Here is a 17,814-nt window from a genome sequence, read left to right on the forward strand (position 1 = left end):
CGCTCCCCCCTGCGTCAGCACTGGATAGAAAAACAGCCGTTATTCCTCTGGGCCTTGCTCTGCTCCCCTGGGAATGGGGAGTTGGAAATGGGGAGCTGGGCTTCACCAGACCCCAGGGAACCCAGCTGTTCCTGCTGTCTGCTGTCCTGCAGGATGGTCGCAGGGAAGGCGGAGCCGGCCATGCCAGGGAGGCTTTATGTCCACCCAGATTCTCCTGCCACCGGGGCCCACTGGATGCGGCAGCTGGTCTCCTTCCAGAAGCTGAAGCTGACAAACAACCACCTGGACCCCTTTGGCCATGTAAGAAAGAGGGGTGTTCTGGTCTTGGGGGAGAGAGCAGCCGTAGGGGCGGCGGAGGAGCCGGGGTGTCTTACGGGTTTGAGAATGGAGAGACTCCACTTGGTGTCAGGCCTCTCTGACCCTGCAGATCAGCTGTATGTATCCCTCTCCTCCTCACCAGCTGGTGACTCTGGGCAAGTGTCTCAGCCTTTTTGAGTCTTAGTTTCCTAGTGTGGAGAAACTAAGGGTTGACGGTATGTGCCTTTCGTGGTAGTGAGGCCTACATGAGATATATAGGAAGTACCTTACAGAGAGGAGCTAAGTGAATGGAGTATGGCAATGGAGATGCTGCTGCTGCTGCTGGCAGTAGTGGTGATAGTGATGGAAGATGCTGATGCTGATGCTGCTGGCAGTGGTGGTGATAGTGATGGAGGATGCTGCTGATACTGATGCTGGCAGTAATGGTGATAGTGATGGAAGATGCTGCTGCTGCTGCTGCTGCTGGTGGTGGTGATAGTGATGGAAGATGCTGATGCTGGCAGTAGTGATAGTGATCGAGGATGATGCTTTAGTGATGATGATGATGATGATGATGACGATGACGACGATGACCACGCTGGTGATGATGACCATCGTGGAGGTGGTGATGAAGATGATGAGGATGACAGACCAAATCTCTCAGGTTTGGTTTTTCCAAAACTTATTCCTGCTAGATTCTTCAGATGTGAATTCTGAAGTCCCTCTTTGAATGTTCTGTCCTTCTGACCTCTGGAAGGGGAGGATCATCTCCTGGCTCCACCTCTGCCTGGCTTCCTGGTGTCTAGTTCATGGGTCAGGACAGTGGCAGTGGGAGTGGCAGTGGCAGTGGCAGTGGTGGCTGCCTGCAAACGCCCTAATCCCAGTTGCTCAGGCTCATTCTTTCCCCATCTGGCCCTGGCAGGCCCACAGAAAGGAGCTTTTTATGTGGAAATCTTTAGCTCAAATGTGTTTAGCTCAAACAGAAGCCTAGCAGCTGGTATCATCTTCCAGGGCTTCAGACCCTGCCTCCGTGGACTCCTGTGGTTCTCTGGTAGTGTAGTACAGGGGTGTGGGAGAACCTCAGAGTGTAGTACAGGGGTGTGGGAGAACCTCAGAGTGTAGTACAGGGGTGTGGGAGAACCTCAGCGGTAGAGGCCGCTAGGTCCTTGCCATGCTGCACGCCTAACCCCAGAGGTGGAGATGCGGGGACAAGGGCACAGATCTCTTGCACAGTGCAGTCTCTGGGGAGCTGTGTGCCAGTCAGGATACTGCGAAGTCCCTTCTGGAAAATGCGGAAGTTGTTTCATCCTGATTGACGGGAAGTAGCTCCTGACTTCAGTTTCTGAATCGGTTCAGCTTTCTTCTTGGTCCTTGGGGATGTAAATACACACCTAGAGTGCTGATTCACCAAATTAACCTTCTCTATTTTACAAGTCTCTAGACTGGGTTTCCCATGCAGGGCATGAAGATCCCAGTGGGGAGGGTCAGGCAAGCCGCAACTCCCAGAGCAAATCCTGGCAGGGTCTGTGCCCACATGACTCCTGCTGGACCTTGTCTGCTTGGCTGGACTGAGGTTTCAGGCTTACAAGATGTGGGGGGCTCTGATGCCAGCAGGGAGTGTAGAGACAGGACCCTCTAACTACACCTGCAGGCTCATGCAGCCCTCGCAGGATGGGCTCGTCTGGAGCTTGGTGAGTGTGGTCTCCTTGGACAGCTGAAAGGATCTGGAGATTAAGGGTTTGGATGGGGTCCTGGGTGCCCCTGCTTGTTACCATGGCTCCCAGCTTCAGGGGTGCTTCCCAAGACACTCTCACTTCCCTGGCCCTACAGAAGGTGAGAGGAGAGGGTAGCTAGGCTTGGAAAGCCGGCTCTAATTTAGAAGCCGGAGAAAATACTGTTTTCTCAGCCCATCCTCCATCCTTGGTGGCTCTTCACATTCTGGAACCCTGCTGTGTTCTTAAGTTTGGCCAGTGAGGACTACCTTGCAGGGTTATAAGGTTGTGGGTGCTCTGGCTGCACTGGCCCTGCCCATGTAGGGCTCATCTCTTTGGCAATAGAGATTTTACCTCAGCTTTCATCCCTGAGGGATGGGATGAAGGCATCTGTCTACCTTCTGTCTTGTACTCAGCACTTGGCATTTATTGCCCACCATACCCTGTACGTTGTTAGACCATGGAGGTCAATGTGTCTCAAGGGTGGAGAAGTAAAGAGGGCAGATACTTGGACTCACATCTCCTACTTTTTTCCCTCTGAGACAGGGTTTCTCTGTGTAGTTTTTTGTTGCCTGTTCTGGATTTCCGCTCTGTAGACCAGGCTGGCCTCGAACTCACAGAGATCCGCCTGGCTCTGCCTCCCAAGAGTGCTGGCTGGGATTAAAGGCGTGCGCTACCGCTATCCGGCTCATCTCCTCCTTCTTAGTCTCAGGCACGTGTAGCCCCTCAGCCTGTCTTTCCGGACCCTGCACTCTGGCTGTCTTGTCTTTTGGTATCGGTAGTATCCCCATGGAGGGAGCAGCCCGTGGCCATGTAGACAAGGACTGTGGTGCACACGTTCACGTCTTGGCCTTATCAGGGCAGAGCAGCCCTTTGGGACTCCAGCTTTCCACTCTTGACTTGTGCTAGAGGGAGTTGTAAGCTTGAAGGGAAAGGGGAGGAAGTTGCCCTTCTTGGCTCAGTCCAGGAACCTGGGGAAAAGCCATCTTGTGCTATGAATTTGCCTCAGACATGCCCCTCCTTCTGCATGACTCACCCGCACAAACCAGGAGCTTCCAGACCTGAAGGAATTTCCCCCAGCCCAGTGGACATGGGACTTACCACTGGGATTTTCAGAGCATCTGAGGTGCTCTAGAAGCTGCTACCCAATGGTGACCTTTCTTCATTCCGTCACCAAAGTGGCTGGAACCTCTCCGTGGGAAAGGACCAGCTTAGGGATGAGATGGGACTCTTCCTTCTTAGAGAAGGCCACAGCTAGTTCCAGTGGTGTGAATGACCCTGGGGTCCTCCACATGGCCTTAGGGGACCCTAGTTTAGAGATCCTCCAAGCCAACCTACCCGTCTCCTCACTGTAGAAGTGGCCACCCGGCCATGTGTCTGCCATTGCATAAAAGCAAGAAGAGGGTCTTGAGTGTGGGAAGAGTACAGTAGCCATTGGATTATCTGTTTTATTTAGGTTCTTTATATTCAGGACTTCTTCGTCCATGAACGCTCTTTTGAGTGTCGTCTTCTCTCCCCAACTCCTCTTCTTCCCGCCGCCTCTTTTCTTTTCCTCCTCCTCATCTCCCTTTCCTCTCTTCCCGTCCTTCCCTTCTGCCCTCCTCTTTCCTCCTCTTCCCATCCTCTTCCTCCTCCTCCTCGGATGAGATGCAGGGCTTTGTAATATTTGGGTCCAGATATTGCTAGCAATCCATGGAGTCTGCTTAAGGGGCAAAGGACTTTATTAGAGAAGGAAATCTCACGATACAGAACAGAGGAATCATTGCAGGGTCCTGGAAGGCTGAGGCACAGTCCCACGCTGTTCTTTCTCCTGGTCTGTCTCTAGCATCCAAAACCACGATGGAGTGAAGAGAGCACTGTGTGTGTGTGTGTGTGTGTGTGTGTGTGTGTGTGTGTGTGTGTGTGTGTGTGTGCATCCCAGGTCTTAAGGGTCCCCGAGCGGCCATGCCCCAGGGGCATGGACTTTAAGGTCATAGGCAGGTGTAACAGTTACCTGCTACCTCACTAGGGGTGGCGCTTCAGATCATAGCTAGAACAGCTACCCACTGCATCTTTGTACATGGTGAGCAAGCCTCGCCTGCTCTCAGCCTGACGGTTTTCTTAATTTTCTGGGGACCAGGAAAGGGGGTTAGGTATAAGGGTTTGAGCAGTCAGTCTTTCATGGCAGATGGAATCTAGAACAGGAACTTCTCAGACCATATGGCTAGATACTTCCAAAGTCAGGGTTGAGTTCTGTCTGGAAAACCTGTGGAGTTAAAAACAACAACAACAACAACAACAACTTAAAAAAATACAATGTATGTTGGTGTTTTGCATGCATGCCTGGTGCCAGAGGAGGTCAGGAAAGGGCATTAAATCTCCTGGAACTGGTGTTACAAATCCTTGTAAGCTGCTATGTGGGTGCTGGGATTGAACCCAGGTCTTCTGGAAGAGCAGCAAGTGCTGTATTAATTGCTAAGCCATCTCTCCGGCCTCAACTTGTGGGGCTTTGAAGCAAATGCCCACGAGGAAATTTCTACTAAAAACCGTGGAGGCGGCGGCTCAGGAGGGCAGGGCAGGTGCAGCGTATGAACCTGGGTTTTGTTAGAGGAGGGCAGGCAGCAGGAACAGAAAGGATCATGGGAGTGAAGCAGGACAGCCACTGCCTCAGTGTGGCACACCTTCAGCTCCACTCTGTCGTTCCGCTGCTGCAGACTGTCTATCATCTCTTGCTACTTCCTTCCTACCCCGCCCTTCCAGGAGGCCCCTGTGTTCGCTGGCCGTGTGATGGGGACAGGGTGTCCCCCCTCTCTCTCCTAGTCATCTAAGAGTCTAGCAATACTTGGGCTTCAAGAAGTCAAGTGGGGCTGAAGTGGATCCATAGTGGCTGGCACGGAGGTCTTTTCTGCCAGCCTGGAGGCAGGAAAGAGAGATGTGCAGTCGGCTGTGCATACTATGTGTGTAGGGGGATGGCTGCCAGCATCTGTACCAGGCCTTCCAGCTGGCTGAGGAGAAAGGGCCATCTCACAGGGCGAATCTGCCTGGCTGAGGAGAAAGGGCCATCTCACAGGGCGATTCTGCCTGGCTGAGGAGAAAGGGCCATCTCACAGGGCAAATCTGCCTGGCTGAGGAGAAAGAGCCATCTCACAGGGCAAATCTGACTGGGAAGGACTGGGTTAGCCCTCATCGAAGTTTCTTTCTTTCTTTTTGACTTTTTTTGTTTGTTTTGAGACAAAGTTTCTCTGTGTAGCCCTGGCTGTCCTGGAACTTGCTCTGTAGACTAGGTTGGCCCCATACTTACAGAGATTCATCTGAATTTCCTAACAAGACATAGGATACTCCGGAGGTGAGGGGGCATCAATAATGTAATCAATAATGTAATAATCCCCCTTCCCAGCATCCCAGTGACCTACCAGTGTACAATTCCATCCAAGTTCACCCTGAGGAACAGTGAGTTTACTGGTGTACTCACAGAGCGTGAGATGTGGGGTTACTGACAGAGTGTGGGTGCGTCCCCCGCAAGAGGCTCCGCTGGAAAGTCTTTACCCAGTGTGGATAACGGCTTCCCCGTTCGCTGCAAGGTGGAGCCTCTTCCGCCAGCCTCTCCCTTGAGGCCACATGCACGAGGGCAGAATTGCACACAGCTGGCTGGGGGACGAGGCCGCTTACTCTGGTGAGGGTCCCAGGACCCAGCAGTCACCAACAGCTGGCATCTTTTGCAAGTGGGCACAGCTGAGCTCATGAAGATGGTGGCAGTTTGGCTCAGAGGGCAGCCTTGTGCAACACTGTTCCTGCCTGACATCCACGCCACCCTGGGTGTGGGTGATTTTCCTGTCCCATTGACCCTTTTTCACTCTTTATCCGTGGTTCTGAGTTCAAAGCACAGGTTGTCTGTGTGCTCAGAGCATGCGCACCTTTTCACCCCTGTACTTAGAAAGTTGTATCTCGGGACTTGTTGATTTTTGAATCGGAAATACAGTTGATTTTTGAATCGGAAATACGGTCACATGGATTTAAAAATGAGTCACCAAGGAGACTGGGGAGACGGCTCAATTGGTCCCCATAAGCCTGAGGGCAGCGCTCACTGTGAAAAAGCCCTGCACAGTGGCGTGCGTCAGCCCCAGTGCTATGGGTGTGGGGACAGGTGAACCCCTGGAGCTCGCGGCCTCGTTAATCAGATGAATGGACTCTAGATTCTAGAGCCTGTCTCAAAAAGTTAGGTGGGGAGCACCTGAGGACGACACTGGATGTTGACCTCTGGCCTCCAAGTGCACACGTGTAGCAGGAATCTTAAAAGTTCTTATTAATAAAATCAAACCCGAGGCCAGTTATTGGGGTGAATACTGGAAGGTCAGAGAGACAGAACAAGCCACAGCTATCTCACCTCACCAGTTCCTCAGCTGGTCCTCTTTCCTCAGACTGGAAGCCTCTGAGTCCTCATCCAGAATGGGTCTCAGCTGAATTACTGCTCAAAAGCCTGAATGCTTAACCAGCCACATGCTTAACCAGCCAAAATCTTAACCAGCCAAATGCTCTAGTTTCTGGTCCTCACGCCTTATATATCTTTCTGTTTTCTACCACCACTCCCTGGGATTAAAGGCTGGCTTTCTGGGATTAAAGGCGTGTGTCACCATGCTTGGCTATTTCCAATGTGGCCTTGAACTCACAGAGATCCAGAGGGATTTCTATCTCTGGAATGCTAGGATTAAAGGTGTGAGTGCCACCATTTTCTAGACTTTGTATCTAGTGGCTGTCTGTTCTCTGACCCCAGATAAATTTATTAGAGTTCACAATATTTTGGGGAACACAATACCACCACACACACGTGTGCATACACACACACAGCACAACACATACAAAATTCGTCACTGAATAGATAAGTGTTTTTGCTGTGATGTGGTCGGCCACCGTGACTACCTTGAGCATTATTTGACACGTACAGGCGGAATAGGCTACGATAGCAACACCTTGTGCACTTTGCTCTGAGAAGAACGGATCCTGGCGAGCCTTCCATTCAGAGAGAGCTTCCTCTGGTGCAGCTGCATTCCATTTTTCTGTTCCATGAACCACATTGTTTTGTTACCAGGTGCTTCGGTGTTTTATTTATTTATTTATTTATTTTTTTGAGGTATGATAGCCCAGGCTAGTTTTGAACCTGTGATCCTTTTGCCTTAGTTTCCCGAGTGCTAGAATTACAGATGTTGGCACCAGCCCAGGCTGTCTTTCACTTTTTGTTTTCTGAGATAGGGTCTCAGGGCTTTTGACACGGGTACTGGGCATCAGACCTGGGTCCTCATGGTTGTACCGACGGAGCCGTTCCTGACGGCTTGATAGGCGATCGATAGGTACCAACTCTAGTTTTAATTCACGCCTCCTTCCCTTCTCCTCGGGCATCTTTTACACGGATCTCCTTTTCTGTGAACTCTTGTGATTCTTCCTCCACTTTCCTCTCAATTTTTGAGCTCATCAATTTTCGGAGCTTTTATAAATGGAAGATTTAGGTCCTGCCTAACGCCTCTGCCAGTTCGTCACTCGATCCGGTCCCCGGTGGTAGTGGTTTTCCCTGGCAGTCGTTTTTGATTGAATTTATCCTTTCTTCCTTTATAGGTTCTGGAAAGGCCTCAGTCATTTCTTCTTTATGAGGGAAGTTGCCTTCAGTACTTTTTAGAATCTTTCTGTGTAGCACAGGTTGGCCTCAAACTTAGGGTCCTTCGGCCTTGGCTTCCTGAGTGCTTTGGGGGCCTGCTGTATCCACTGTGTGGGCTCTCCTGATCAGACTCCAGTGGTCAGGCTTGGCAGCAGAGGTCTTTAACCACTGAGCCATCTTGCCAGCTCTGGATTTAGTTTTTAAGTATAAAATAGGGATCCTTTTAGAACTATGCTAGCATTTGATGGGAGGTGTCAATCCCGACTTTTCTGCCTTTGGAGAGAGCTACCCGGCTGCTCCAGCATCAGTAGAGGAGGGTCCTCTTTCCCTGGGTAGGATGTCTTCGGCCCTCTTGGTCCCCATAAGAATTTGTTTATTCATGTGCCAGTTGCCTTAACTGCTGAGACATTTGGTGTTTGGCAGGCTTGTCCCTTGGCTCTGTTCTTTTTTTTTTTTTTTTTTTTTTTTTTTTTTTGAGTTTTCTTGGTGAGTTGTGTGTGTTTTTCACATGAACTGTAGGATCAGCATGTGGAGCTGGAAAAGCAGCTTACATTTCTACTTAATTCCTTTAAATGACACACTAGCGTTGGGAAGATTGTGAGGAATGCCCTTTTCTCGGCTGGAGTGCCCTCCTTGTCCTCTGGAGAGCGTTCCGGTGCCCTCCCTAAGGGTCCACACGTTCTCGGGAGGCATCATTTCAGGTGCCGCCCTTGTGAATGCAGACTCTTCCACCATATTTTCTCACCGCTTGATTCTTGATTATGTCTGGCAAGCCAGTGGGGATAGATCTATGTCTGCCTTCCCTCTTTGTCACCGTTTCCTGATTGAGAGTATGCCAACCTCCCCCCCCCTCCATCCCGTGCCTCAGGAGCTCCAGAAACCTCCAGATTCCTGAGCAGGCCACGCCTCCACAGCTAGGTAAAAGGAAGTGCAGCTTAAGAGTTAGGCCAGATTCTGCCTCAGCCTCAGATTGCTGTCTGAGGTTGTCCAAATGTCTTCTGACACTCAGCCCATGGTGGCAGTGATGTTGACCCTGTAGAGACACTGTGGAGATTAATTGTGACATATGTAAACGACCTAGCCCAGGGCCTGGCACGAAGGCTGCGTCCTCCCAGCCCTTGACTGCCGTTGCTGTGAGAGAAGGCAAAAAACGGTTCCTGGCTGTGTGTGAGAACCCCAGATTGCCGCCCTGGGAGTGAGACCCAAGGCTCCTCAGGCAAAGCTTCTCGAATGAGCTGAAGGTCTGCCCGAGTCCTTTCAGTTTTCTTTCTTCCATCCTCCTATTTCTCTTCCCTTTCTTTTCTGACAAATATTTCATTCCACAGCCTACTCTGGCATTGATCTCTTGGGGTCCCTCTTACCTCAGCCTCCCAAGTCCTGGGATCACTACATCCGCTCTCCTGCAGATCCTATCCGTGTCCTAATCTGGGCAGGGTGGAGGATGTAATCTTAGCACATGATGCTGGGTAAATCCAGTTTTCTGTGTGACAAAGTGTACGTCAGCCTGCTATTGTGTGGCTGGTATCCGAACAGATGCGTTGGGGCCCATGTCCCTGACAGTGTCTAGCAGACACCTTATTAGTCATGAAATCCATTGAGAGCAGGTTGTACTTTTTCCAAGGCCATCTGGAATCTGCTGGGCCGCCTGTCTTCATCCAGCTGTGTGTCCTTGGGCGAGTCATGTTCCCACTCCAGGCCTTCTGTTCCTCATTGTAAATCCAGGGGGCTGGCTAGAGCACCCTCTGCACCCCATCCTTCCAGACTCTCAAGTTCTTGGATTCTAATGGGGGTAAACGTAGACCTCAGTGGCCAAGCATGTCGTGGTGAGCTCGCTCTTGAGATGGCTGTGTGGCGCTATTGCAGTTGTTAAAATAGAACAGGCCTCTGAATTGTAGCCAGAACATAATGAATCCCATTTCTGTGGAACAATGGTGATGACGGGACTAGTCGTGTATGCAGTAGGGTGGTTGACGTGGCTAGCCCGTTTGGTCCGGTACCATCCTACAACAGCTATGAAAGTGAGACTCTGGTAAATGAGTTGAACATGGCGCCTGAGGAGCTTCTGGAGGACCAGGTGTGTGTGTGCGTCCCTCAGTTGCTTTTGGATTCTCTCAGGCTGGCAGGACTGGCATTCAGATCTCCAGGTGCACTGCTTTGATGGGTGGGGTCCTCCCACAGGTTCCAGCCGGTTAGAGCGTGTTTGGGACCACCTGGTTGAGGGCTCTGCTCTGACAGATGGGGACCCTAGTGTCTGGAGAAGAGCTTGCTCAGGACTTAGAGCTGGTGGAGAGACAACAGGCAGGCTTCTCTGGGCCAAGGTTGTACCCTCTGGTGCGGTGTTCTCAACCTCCTAAGGCTGCGACTCCTTAGTACAGTTCATGTTGTGGTGACCCCCCCAACCATACAATTATTTTGTTGGTACTTCATGACCGTAATCTTGCTTCTGTTATGAATCATAACGTGTGAATATCTGTATTTTCTGGTGGTCTTAGGTGACCCCTATGAAAGGGTCGTTCGACCCCCGATGTTCTAGTGGACCCTACCTGCCTCTGCAGGTCCAGCAGTTTCTCTTCTCTGGAAGGTGTGTTTGGCTGGCTAAGCCCCCTACCCAAGTCATCAGGAACACTGTCTCCTAGGCTAAAGTGGTGGCCTTCTGAACATAGGACCTTTATGGACCTGGTGGGAGTGGCCGTGGGAGGAGGGAAAAGGGAGGGCCTGTATTCAGGGATGCTTTGTGGCTGCTGCAGAATGTCCCTAAGGCTTGGGCACAATGGCTGTGGTTTGGGGTTCTGTCTGGTCTGCCTTTGTGATGCCAGCCTAGGGGAGCCAGAGAGACTGGGGGAGCAGCAGCATGTGAGGGCCCGTAGAGAGACTGTATTGTGTACATGTTCATTTCCACATTCTGACTGGAACAAAAATGCCAGGATTAACTTGTCTCTGGTGAGGAACATAAAATCCAGAGGTTTGTAAGCCTGGGCCGGCCGGCTCTGCACTCACTCGGCCCAGAAGGCTGAGGTGCAAAAGACCAAAGGATAGGGCCCTTTCTCTGGGGAAGTTTACTTTAGTGGGGTTGGGAGCTGAGCCCCCACTTCCAGCCCTGGGTGAATTTGTAGTTTGAAGAGTCAAGAATTAAGAAGCGTGGGCAAGTCAGAGTGAGAAGCTTCAGATCTGGGAGGTTCGGCACAGGCCCTGGGTCCTTGCAGAAGGGAGAGGAGGCAGGATTAGGTGTGAGAAAATGGTAATGTGGCAGGGACACCATGCTGAGGTGGGGACCCTGGAGGTGCCCAGGCTGCCAGGAAGCCACTTGCTGGCTTCCGGGAACAGAGGCCCTGTGTGAGTACCTGTGCCTTGACAACTTGTACAGGGTAACAGAATCCCTTCCAGAATCCTGAGGTGCTTCGTAAGGCCCAGCTCTACCGTATCAGGACATGCCTGGTTGCTAGGAAAGGACGTGCTCTTCCACCTCGTTTGGAGTTGGGCAGTAGTCCAAGGCTACTAGGGAGCTCTGCACTTACCCCCAAGAGGGTAATGGCTGGTGGACAAGACAGAAAGGCTGACCAGAGCCACCTAGGTAAATTTCAGAGCCAAGGGCAGACAAATGCCCACAGCTAGTCCCTGGCCTGCACCAGCCCTCCAGAGACAGAATGAGTGTGGAACCTTCTGGGACTCAGAATTCAGCAAGGCTTTCCAGGAAAGAGCCCAACTCTGGCACTGTGGCCACCCAAGGGTTAAATAGTTCTTTCCACAGAGGTAGCAGCAAGCCCAGCCTGGAAGGGGGCACCCCCAGGCAGAGGAAGGCCTTTGGAAGGGAGGAGGAGCTGAGGGCCAGCGGCTGAGATAGAAAGCAAAGGGTTAACAGATGGAGCAGTGCTGATAAAATGCCCCAAATTCCTGGTCCTGCCTCCAATGGGAGGACGTCTGGCAAATGTCAACGATAAAAAATGCATTTTAATGGCACCTGATGTAGCCGCTACCGTGGGGGCACAGCCAGATGAAGCCGATTTGGGGCAGTTAACTACTGTGTGTCTCTGCCTGGGCTCTTCCCTAAGCTTCAGTCAGCTAGGCTGACCTCTGTCCCCAAGCCTCGTCCCCTGCTCTTGGGTGCTCAAGGTCCCCTGCAGGCCCCTGCAGGCCCAGGCAGCAGTTCAGGAGCAGTGCTTTCACGGGCTGAGTCTCCTCAGGCTAGGAACTGCCTTGAGCAGCTTGGAGGGCAGCAAGCAGCTCCTCTCCCATCATGCTGTGCCGCAAGCCAGAGCAGGACATCTTCAGCTGCTTCTCCCCTCTTTCCTGTCCTGCAAACGCTTGCCATAGTGTTGACGGATGTGAGAGGTGGTGGCTGAGCACGTACAGGGGGCAGTCCCAGGAAAGGCAGGGCACCTGTAGGTTGAGGGGAGGGAGTAGGCTGTGTACTAGGATCTCACAGATGAGGTCCAGAGAAGGTGAGGGACGGACGTAAGGCCAGTGAGTCAGCAGCACCCTGGACTTTTGCCTGCAGCTCAGACAAGTCATTCAGCTGTGCAGACTTCCCCTAGGCTCTTGATGGTCCCAGTGAAACAATCCCACACCACAAAAGCTGGGCTAAGGTGCTTCTAGAACAGAGAGGCTGGGCGAGGCTGGGAGGATGGCGTCGGGAACCCAGTTCCTTTACTCAGGAGCTTTGAGGCATTTCTGGGTTCAAGCCTGGGTCCTAGGCTCTCAGGAAGAGGCTAGCCAGGGCCCAGGGGGTGGGGCCCGGGGCTCAGATCAAGATCTCCTCTCACCACAGATCATCCTCAACTCCATGCATAAGTACCAGCCGCGGCTGCACATCGTTAAGGCCGATGAGAACAATGCTTTTGGCTCAAAGAACACAGCGTTTTGCACCCACGTGTTCCCAGAGACCGCCTTCATCTCCGTGACCTCCTACCAGAACCACAAGGTATAACCACCACAACCCGCACTGAAACACCATCCAACCTGCCTGCTGCCCCTGAGGTGAAGTGAGCTGATGCCAACCAACCCCAGGCAGGGCACGTGGAGTGATGGATAGAAAAGCAGAGTGGGACAGACAGACAGTGAGATTGCCATCCCGGGAAGCAGAGCCCTGGAGAGAGCAGAGCCATGACCAGCAACTGCAAACTAGAGGCATGGAGTCTGCCTTGGGGTTTGAGGGCTGGACTCTTTTCTCTTAGAATCTTCCTGTAGCTATAGTTCTGGGCTAGCAGGGAGAGGAACCTGGGTCCTGTCAGCTAGCTGGCTGGCATGTGCCAATCACCTCCCCATCCCTTTCCCCTGGTCATAGGCTGAGGTGGATTTCAGAAGGGTGGCCGAGTCAGATCCGCAGTCACACAGGAAGCTGTCACAGGGATCAGGAGAAAGTGCCATCAGGACTGAAGCAAATAGAGAGTAGAAAGCCTGGGTCAAGCTCCTGGTGAGCAGCCAGGTCAAGGAAGATCCAGTTGGTCCTGGACCCTGAGCTGCCTTAGGCTGGGGTTCCGCTTCTCCAGGCCACACCTAGGTTCTCGCTGGGCCTGAGTTGGGGGGGGAGGAGGGCTACCAAGCCAGCCTGTCCTCTCTCCTCCCAGCGACTCTGTGTGTCCTTTCCTGACAGATTACACAGCTGAAAATTGAGAACAACCCTTTTGCCAAGGGATTCCGGGGCAGTGACGACAGTGACCTGCGTGTGGCCCGGTTGCAGAGGTGGGGCCGGCCCTGGCCAGGGGTGGGACGGGAAGACCCAGGAACCCTAAAGCATCTTCACTCTCTCCCTGCTCCTCCAGCAAGGAGTACCCGGTGATCTCGAAAAGCATCATGAGGCAGAGGCTCGTCCCCAGCCAGCTCTCGGCGAAGCCCGACGTCAGCCCCCTGCACAGCGCACACCAGGCGCTGCAGCACTACCAGTATGAGAACGGGGCCCACGTGCAGTTCGCCCCTGCAGAACCCCAGGACCTGCCCCTCAACACCTTCCCCACGCAGAGGGACTCCAGCCTCTTCTACCACTGCCTGAAGCGCAGAGGTAGGGTTCCGGGAAGAGGCTGAGGGCTGGGCCGGGACAGAGCAGCCACCTTTCCCACATGCCAGCCCATGGGTCCTCACTCTTGTGTGGCCTTGGGAATCCTCAGACAGTTCTTGGTGTTCCAAGTGTGCTGGCCGGAGCCCCAGGTGTTGGTTTGGGAGCCTCGGTGGGGTTCCTCCTGCTTGGCTCTGCCTGGAAGGAAGCGGGAAGCTGGATTGTGGGTAGTCTCAGCCACAGAGCAGGGAGGACCCGTGGTTCTGGGTCTGGTGCTCTCCATCCAGCCCTTGAGGATGCACCCAGGCGTCCTGGGCACTGAAATGAGTGACTGGGCACTTGGCTTCTGTATTACACTGGTTTGGAAACCAGCAGGTCAAGACAGAGTCAGCGGTGACTAGTGGTACCTTGCTTGCCAAGGGACCTTTGTAGGTCCCCAAAATTCTCTTGGGAGCCAGTCTGGGGACTTTTGCTTATAGTCTAGAACATTCTGTCAGCCCATTCCCGGAGATGAGCCTGGCAGAATGCCAAGTGTCCTAGATGCAAGTCCCATTATAATCCAGTCCCCCTGGAGGCCAGAAGAGTGGCCTTTGGGTCATTTTAAAAAGGTGGGTTTTTCATGTTATTATATAATAGTCAAATTTTAGTATCCATAAATAAGGCTTTGTTGGAGCTCAGCCATACCTGTATTTGGTCTACAGTTGCTTTCATAGGTCAGCAACAAAATTGATAATTGTGGTACATACCGATGGCCTTAAAGCCTATACCAACTGTCTGGTCCTTTGCTCCTTCCTGACCCAGAGTGACTGGGTCACCTGCCAATCACAGGAATTTAGTGCAGGGGAAGGAGTGGGAGAAGGATTTGTAAGTATCCCTGGGTCGCCAGGCATTAGTCTGCAGAGGGGCCAGGAGCTAGCTCCACCCTCTTCCTCTAGGCTGCCCAGCTCTCTATCCATGGCTCCCAGCATGGATCCCTAGAAAAGAAAGCACAGGACAGGGGCCGAGATCAGCCACGGGGAAGTGCTCCTAAATTTGTCGAGAGGGCTGCTGTCCTAGCCCCCAAGCCTCAGTTATCCCTCGATCCCAGGGGAAGACCTATTACTCCAGAGGGTTGAGCCCACACAGTGGGGGGTGGGGGTGGAAGATGCAGAAATGTGGTTTGTGGCGGCCGATGGCATCTTTCCAGAGGCTATCAAAGTAGCCTGAACGTTCAGCCTTTTCTCTTGTCACTGGGGCAGCTGCTTCGAAGAGACTGTTAGGTTGGGATTGGCGGGACAACGGCGGCTGTGTCTTCTTTGAACACAGTAGGGTTAAACTAGTCTTCTCAAGACAGCGAAAAGTTGCCTACAAGCCTTCTGGCCCACTGCCTCCTTCCTGAGGCTCTCTGCGGGCACTGAGGGTTGAGGCAGTAACATCATGGCCTTAATTTGCTGGCTAGTTCTGACAGATGTGGTCTCTGGGCCTGGTTCGGCCTGGCAGTTGCCTTCACTTTCCTGGGCCAAGGCTGGGCTAGCCCGAGAACGCCAGTGTGCACAAGGGCCTCTTAGCATCCCCGAGAGTCAGGCTGGCAAAGGATCAGAGCTCTGTGTTGCCCGATGCAGCGCATCCCTCCGTGTCCAGTGATGTGGTATCCCCTGTGGCCTTTGACGAGGGTCCATCATCTGACCGCTTCTTGGCCATTGCCACCTTATAAAAGCTGCAGCTGATGTAAACGGTTCTGGGAGTACCAGGCAACATGGGGCCAGGGCAGGTGCTGAGTGAAAAGGGCAGGCTGTCCTGGCATGCGGGGGTGGGGGGTGAGGGAGGGTGGTGGTGGGGTGGCTGGGTGCACTAGGCCCTGGGCTGCGGGGAAATGCCCCTTCCTGAGCGCTTCTTTGTCTTCCAGCAGACAGTGCCCGCCACCTGGACTTACCCTGCAAACGATCCTATCTGGAGACTCCCTCTTCGGTGGGGGACGATCACTATTTCCGTTCTCCCCCTCCCTACGACCAGCAGATGCTGAGTCCTTCCTACTGCAGTGAGGTGACCCCCAGAGAGGCCTGTATGTACTCGAGCTCGGGGCCTGAGATTGCGGGGGTGTCTGCCGTGGACGACTTGGCCCCGCCTCCGCTGAGCTGTAACATGTGGACATCGGTCTCACCGTACACCAGCTACAGCGTTCAGACCATGGAGACTGTGCCTTACCAGCCCTTCCCCGCACATTTCACCACCACCACGATGATGCCTCGGCTGCCCACCATCTCGGCCCAGAGCGCCCAGCCACCAGGAAATGCCCACTTCAGCGTGTATAATCAGCTGTCCCAGTCTCAGGTCCGAGAGCGGGGGCCCTCCGCCTCCTTCCCCAGAGAGCGTGGCCTCCCCACAGTGTGTGAGAGGAAGCCGCCCTCACCGCACCTGAACGCTGCCAACGAGTTCCTCTACTCACAGGGCTTTTCCTTGACCCGAGAGTCCTCCTTACAGTATCATTCAGGAGTGGGAACTGTGGAGAACTGGACCGATGGGTGATGTGACTGCTGGATTCTTGACAGCCCCAGGACCATGTCAATCCAGTATTAACCTCTGTGGGTGGCCGGCACTGCCAAGAGACATGGAAAGGTATTTCAGAAGGTGTGTGTGTGTGTGTGTGTGTGTGTGTGTGTGTGTGTGTGTGTGTGTGTGTGTGTGCATGCATGTGCTTCTACAAGCCTGTATGTGATTGGAGAGCATCTGTCTTCTGACATGCAGCTAAGGCCAAAACAAGAAAAAAAAATACAATTATCTAAGAAGTAATTTTGGTTTCAGGAGCCAAGCCCACTCTTCAAGCCCACTGCTACCTGGCATCTCTTGACATGCCCTGGGTGGGACAGAAGTGGGGGGCTCGTGAGTTATCCAGAGGTTTCTGAACTATACTCTGATTTTACTCAGGGGCCGGCTGAGGCCTCTGGCACAGGGAGGGCCTTTCTTTGCTGGGATTGGGGGTATCTGTGCTTACTTAGGGTTCTTGGCCTTCCACCTGTTGAGGGGAGCCGCCCGACACTCTTGGGAACAGGAGTGTCCCCCTCCTTTGGCTTCTGGAGATTGTATGAGACTACCTGAGCCTTAGAGAGCGAGCTGTGAGTGGAGTTGGCCATGCATCAGCCTGGACGTGGAGTCCTGAAACTCCAGGGTCTGAGGCATGACTTTCAGAAAGGGTCATGTGCCAAACGTCACCTCACGGTGCTTGCTTTTCCTTCGAGAGGAGGGAAAATGCCACCAGTAGTTATCTCTGTAATCAATTCCATCATCATAAAGTCCAGAGCCCCTCCCCCAGTCACAGCCTGCGGCCTCTCAGATCCATCTGCATCCTGTGATGGGCAGTCAGACACACCTTACCTGGCAACATCCCGTGGAGGTCTCATCAGAACTGATGTTACACATCTGCTAGACCCGTTCTGCCCCCAGGAAATCTGCATCCCTGGAGCAAGGAAGCCGGCAGAAGGACACGGACAGCTCAGAAAAAGTACGTCAGCATTCCAGCTCAGAGGAGCAGAGAATTCTTTCAGAATGGGCAGTGAGCACATAGTCAGTCCATTAGCATTGAATGTCACCGGAATGGCAGGGTGGCTGGTGTGAACTCGAAATCAGGATTTGGAAATCACTACACTCTTTGCATGCTGAATAGCTATTTATATATTATATAAATAAATATATAAATAAATATATCTATATCTCACAAATGCGGGCCACACGTCAGATTCAGCTTTGCTTTTTTACAAATAGACTTACTGAAAAAAGGATGCTGGAGGGAGTATTTGGAAAGACATCTATTTAAATTTTTATTACATTTGATGTTATCTAAGAATGGTTTAGATTATATATAAATATATAATTATAAATGCACACACTACAGATAAAGCTTTATTAGAAAACACATTAGCTGACAGGTGATATGAAACTTCCAAGTGTTTTGGTATATAGCATGGACATTTTATTTTGCATATTGGAACATAAAGCCATCTTACAACTGTGAAGTGTGTGTGTGTCCTTTATTAATGTCTTGCCACTGCTTGGCAGTGGTGTCTGCCTCCGCCTTTCCACTCTTTTTTTGTTTCTTCAAGTGTCTGGTGGGGCCCTCCGTGCCCCTAAGCATTTGTACGCCCCATGGGCCCTCGGAGTGAAGGAAGTTCCAAGTCCCTCCAATCTCATGTTACTCCCTAGGTTATGGGGCTACG

At 52.5% G+C, this 17,814-nt stretch overlaps 1 protein-coding gene across 4 annotated transcripts in view; it reads left to right on the forward strand.

Annotated features, from left to right (window-relative positions):
- Tbx4 (T-box transcription factor 4) overlaps window positions 1–17,609 on the forward strand; it is a 30,935-nt gene extending 13,326 nt beyond the window's left edge. For 2 of the 4 annotated variants that reach the window (XM_076543080.1, XM_076543081.1), the window contains exons 5-9: window positions 153–300; window positions 12,401–12,553; window positions 13,226–13,314; window positions 13,395–13,630; window positions 15,510–17,609. In XM_076543080.1, the coding sequence (XP_076399195.1) occupies window positions 153–300; window positions 12,401–12,553; window positions 13,226–13,314; window positions 13,395–13,630; window positions 15,510–16,129 (1,246 nt within the window). In that variant the 3' untranslated portion in view covers window positions 16,130–17,609. The remainder of the gene's footprint in view (window positions 1–152; window positions 301–12,400; window positions 12,554–13,225; window positions 13,315–13,394; window positions 13,631–15,509) is intronic. The other 2 variants (XM_076543082.1, XM_006983188.4) reach the window with 2 other exon arrangements.
- The last annotated feature ends 205 nt before the right edge of the window (window positions 17,610–17,814 follow it).

The sequence above is a fragment of the Peromyscus maniculatus genome, chromosome 8, assembly GCF_049852395.1.
Source record: "Peromyscus maniculatus bairdii isolate BWxNUB_F1_BW_parent chromosome 8, HU_Pman_BW_mat_3.1, whole genome shotgun sequence".
In the NCBI taxonomy this organism is placed as follows: domain Eukaryota; kingdom Metazoa; phylum Chordata; class Mammalia; order Rodentia; family Cricetidae; genus Peromyscus; species Peromyscus maniculatus.